This window comes from Hippoglossus hippoglossus, chromosome 12, assembly GCF_009819705.1.
Source record: "Hippoglossus hippoglossus isolate fHipHip1 chromosome 12, fHipHip1.pri, whole genome shotgun sequence".
Classification (NCBI taxonomy): Eukaryota; Metazoa; Chordata; class Actinopteri; order Pleuronectiformes; family Pleuronectidae; genus Hippoglossus; species Hippoglossus hippoglossus.
In genome coordinates this window covers 21,084,755-21,089,754 of record NC_047162.1, presented here as the reverse complement: position 1 = coordinate 21,089,754, position 5,000 = coordinate 21,084,755, and the positions used below count along the sequence as shown (strand labels likewise).

At 43.8% G+C, this 5,000-nt stretch overlaps 1 protein-coding gene across 1 annotated transcript in view; it reads right to left on the bottom strand.

The window, feature by feature from the left end:
- Positions 1–5,000, bottom strand: part of dcc (DCC netrin 1 receptor) — a 139,681-nt gene that overhangs the window by 74,434 nt on the left and 60,247 nt on the right. The window contains exons 6-7 of the mRNA XM_034603188.1: positions 624–778; positions 132–252 (exon numbers count right to left, since the gene is read on the bottom strand). Of these exons, the coding sequence (XP_034459079.1) occupies positions 132–252; positions 624–778 (276 nt within the window). The remainder of the gene's footprint in view (positions 1–131; positions 253–623; positions 779–5,000) is intronic.

The window sequence follows — 5,000 nt, the reverse complement described above, 5'->3', positions numbered from 1 at the left end:
TGTGTGTGTGTGTGTGTGTGTGTGTGTGTGTGTGTGTGTGTGTATGCACGTGTGTGTGTGTATGTGTGTGTGCACGTGTGTGTGTGTGTGTGTGTGTGCACGTGTGTGTGTGTGTGTGTGTGTTTTCCTACCTGGATCTCGCAGCAGCAGCTGAGCCATGGCCTGTGAGCGGCCGGCCGAGTTTTCAGCGACACATTGATAAAATCCTTCATCGGATTTTACCAAACCCAGAATCTGCAGGTTGCTGCCGTCCTGAACAACAACAACACAAACAACATATAAATGAATACAAAAATGTGAGGGAATGTGTGTGTGTCATTACTTTACTGAGGATTATGGGATTACATGTTAAGAGTAATACACATAGTGAGATTATGAAAATACAACATACTGCTACACTCACTTCCTCTTTTTAACACAAACAATGTTCATTCATTATTAATTCTTGTTTTTGTTATCACTCTCACTGTGTCATTAATTCAGTAATATCTATCTATCCATCCACCCATCCATACAGGATCCATACTGCGGCCAGCCACCAGGGGGAGATAGGGACAGTCTGGGGTAAGGGTCGTCCATCTTTATTCACCATCGATGTGTGTGTATGTTTCTGTCTGACTCACCACAATCTGGAAGTAGTCGCTGGGGATGACTTCCTCTCCGTTCTTCAGCCAGCGGACTGTCGGCTGAGGGGTTCCCGTCACGGCACACTCCAGCTCGATGTCGGTGGACTCGTAAGCGTACGTGTTGGTTGGGTAGTTCAGGAACTGTGGAGGCACTGCAGGAACACACAAGACAACACATAAACAACAGGGGGCACCACAGACCTTCATCACAGGACGACCTCACTTATTTACACAGAAGAGGACTCCACTAACTATTCTTTTAGCTGCACCTTTTGGCACCGCAATAAGAAGAAGAGAAGAGGAGAAGAGGAGAGGAGGAGAGGAGAAGAGGAGAGGAGGAGAGTCAGAAGAGAAGAAGAGAGGAGGAGAGGAGGAAGAGAAGAGGAGAAGAGGAGAGGAGGAGAGGAGAAGAGGAGAAGAGGAGAAGAGGAGAGGAGGAGAGTCAGAAGAGAAGAAGAGAGGAGGAGAGGAGGAAGAGAAGAGGAGAAGAGGAGAGGAGGAGAGGAGAAGAGGAGAAGAGGAGAGGAGGAGAGTCAGAAGAGAAGAAGAGAGGAGGAGAGGAGGAAAGGAGAAGAGGAGAGGAGGAGAGTCAGAAGAGAAGAAGAGAGGAGGAGAGGAGGAAGAGAAGATGAGAAGAGGAGAGGAGGAGAGGAGAAGAGGAGAAGAGGAGAGGAGGAGAGTCAGAAGAGAAGAAGAGAGGAGGAGAGGAGGAAAGGAGAAGAGGAGAGGAGGAGAGTCAGAAGAGAAGAGGAGAAGAGGAGTTCTGTCACTCTCATCGATACATGATCATGTGGAGATGCAGCTTCAACACAGCTACACAACTACACAACAACAACTACACAACACAAACCACACTGACCACTACACAAAGTGATTAGGCAATAGTCTAATTTTGTTATATAGATGATGATGGTTGATGAAGTCGCTCTGGATAAAAGCTGAATGATATGTAATGATCTGATTTGATCTAAAGTCTTTGAGTATTTGAAACTTAGAAGATAAAAACCTTCATGTGTTTTCTCCTCTCTCTGATTATCATTAAATTCCATTGATTGTTTGGTTTTTTATTTATGTTTTTTTCGACTCTGATTACCACGGTAACAACAACATTTCTTTTTCTAGGCTGAGTTTTGGTGATTCACACGATTACGGCAGCTCTGCCTGGTTAATACGATTCTACTTCCTGCAGGAAACAGCTGAGAGCGATGGTCCATCACCTGGACATTTAGAACTGATATTATGACGGACGTGAATACGGCGTCCAATACAATAGAAGAAGAGTTAATGCAGTATGATAAGACCAGTAAGGAAATGTTCACACACACACACACGCACACACACACACACACACAGTATCAGTGGTGCTGCCTATCTAACTTCCACTTAGCATTCAAATGGAAATCTGCTCCATCATTCATTTCAATGAACATCTGCTGTGTGTGTGTGTGTGTGTGTGTGTCCACTAAAGGACATCCACACACACACACACACACACACACACACACACACACACACACACACACACACACTGTGTCTGAGTTAAACTCTCTTTGCGTGAACTGAAACCTTCTTTCAATTGGAGCTTAACCACCAATTATCTGCCATTAATGACGACCATGCTCCACGCTCGCCGGCGTGTCACTCACTCTGCGACACGTGTCACTCACTCTGCGACACGTGTCACTCACTCTGCGACACGTGTCTGAGACCGTCAATGGGCTGTGAACTGTCAGTGGAGGATGAAGGACGAATGTTTGTGTTACTCTCCCACACAGACGGAGAAAACCCTGAGGATATAAAGAGGAAACGAACCAAACAACTAAACTGTGTGAAAAATTATTGATTTGATAAAAAGGGGGTAAATATAGACATTGATGACATTTGATCTAAAAGTATGAAACATTTTATTACTCATTATGCAAAAGGCCTCAGGTCAGTGTTATATAATTATCACTACAGGTCATATGTAGTATTACACTACTTATTGTCTTATTATTATGCTGAATTGTATTTTTATATTTGACTCTTTCTTTCTGATTGGAGCTTCAACAGTTTCCCAGCATCAGCTGACGCTGGTTTTCCAGTTCATGTGTCTTACATGTATGTAATTCATTTAAAAGATTGTTTGTTTTCTTATTATTTACGTTCTTGTAAAAAAGCTTAAAAAGATATGTAAAAACCAAACGGTTTAACTTTTTTTATTCAGTAAAATTATCGATTTTTCTTTCTTGCCTCTATATTTAATAAATCTGGATTAATAACATATTAGTGTTTTTCATTAGTGAGATAAAGACATGGTGGAAATACATTGTCTCCCAATCTTCATCTGTTAGAGGCTGTAAAGACAGATTTCATCACAGCCAACAAATGTGTCCTTGCATTATGAGCAATGAGGATCCAACGGACGGATCCTTCTCAGGCCAACATATCCCAGAATTCATTTTGCACTGGTGACAAAGCTAATGAGCTAGCTATGTGGGTGGCTGATGGTAAGAGAAAGAGCTGAGGACCCAAGTAGAAAATCCTTCGTTTACCAGCATGTCTCGTTAACCCGAACCCAAAAGCTATATAAACAGGCAGGGGATTCCAGCCACGTCACTGTTTTTACTCGGCCATGAATCACTAATCAAAATGAAACCAGGTCGTGAACGAGCCGCTGATGAAACTCTTGACACTGTTGTCTGAAAACATGAAGAACAGCTGTGCTGGGGGGGATTTCTTCCTCAGCTGCAGCTCACAGCAGGAAGACAGACTTCCAGCTGGTTGCCATGGCAGCAGTTTAACGAGTACCAGCGGTGGTCATTGTGGCGGGATGACACAGTGGGTATTCACAACTTCTAATTATTTCAGCAGGACTGACCCAAATTCGATCGGATTAGAACTGTCGCTTTCCCGCTGAGGGGCACAGCTGGACCAAAACGCCCGAGGACAACCTCACCGGTCCGTCCCAGCTGGAGACGTCTGTACGGAGGTAAACACAGGTAGAGTCGGCACACTGCTGATATCATCGTGAGGAAGAAACCAACACAGCAGAGGGAGCAGAGTAAGTCAAAGGTCAAATGCGTATGATGGATTACGTGTAGGAGGTAAGGAAAGGAAGGAGCGAGAGTCACGATTTCACAGTCAAATCAGTTTGTGTGACAGATTGTGCTGAACCTGAAAAATCAATCACAATGACCTTCAATTCTCAAATCGTTTCCTTCCAGCAGCATAATATTAGTTCTGTGAGAGGAAACCCACAGATGGCAGGATTAACGGTGGCAAACAAGAAGCAAACAGACGGACAGTTGTCCCGCAAGAAGGAACAGGAATCTCACAAGAATCATCACAAACATCCAAACAATCCGCCAAGTCAACGGCAGATGGGGAAAATGAGCAGATGTCTGTCGTAACACACCTCACACTTTCACCAGGAATTTCTTCTTTCCGGAGCAAAGTGGGGGAAGACATTTCTCCACAGGGTCACATGCATTGAGTCATTTTTGATAATCAGAGCATGATGGGTAAAACGCTCAGGGTCAGCCCTGTCAGGGTCAGGCAGCTGAAAAGTCACGTTAAGTCCTTTTTCCTTTTTCCCCTCTGTGACTTGATTGAGTTCAATCCTGGATTACAAAGCTTAAGAAACAAAAGACGGGTCAGGTTGATTTGATTGGTCGTGGGGTCGACTCAGCGAGCGCATTAAGAACCTCCGATCATGCAGAAAGAAAGGAATGAGCAGCAGCAGTAAAAGACTGAGATTATAACATTATAACCATCTGAACAATGCGTGACTGAAGAGCCGGTGACGCTTTAATCTGTGACACCAGACCGTTCATGAAGAAATGCTGATTAAGTGATGACGGAGCCTGTGGTTTACTGAGAGAACAACACAGATCGGGAGGCAGAGGAGCAGGAATAAACGGTTTCAACTGCGATGTAAGGTCGATAGCATCGTTACAGGGTTCAGCTGAGAGCTAAAGCCGATAATACAGTGAAGATATGTGTTTAATTTTTACAAAAGCTGAGCCCTCATTGATCCAAGAGGAAACTGAGGTAACTGGTTTCACCTCCTCATGTTATCTACAGACCTGCAGCTGTTCATATACAAACAGGAGTATCTTTCTAACCTGGTGTTTCCACTAACCCTCAATGGCCCATCGTCTGTTTGAAGACATTCTGTCACCGTTTAATCGAAGACAAACATTCTCATGATGAAACCTGATAACATCTTTCACCAAACCTTCCCTGTACAAAACACTGATGTCTTTCAAACTCTGTTTCTTGTCAAAAACATGAAACTCTTGAGGAGATCTTCAGAGAAAAACATCTGGCTACATTACAGATGTTGACGCACCAAATTACTGTGTGGTCTCTGTCCAGCACTGATGTAAACAT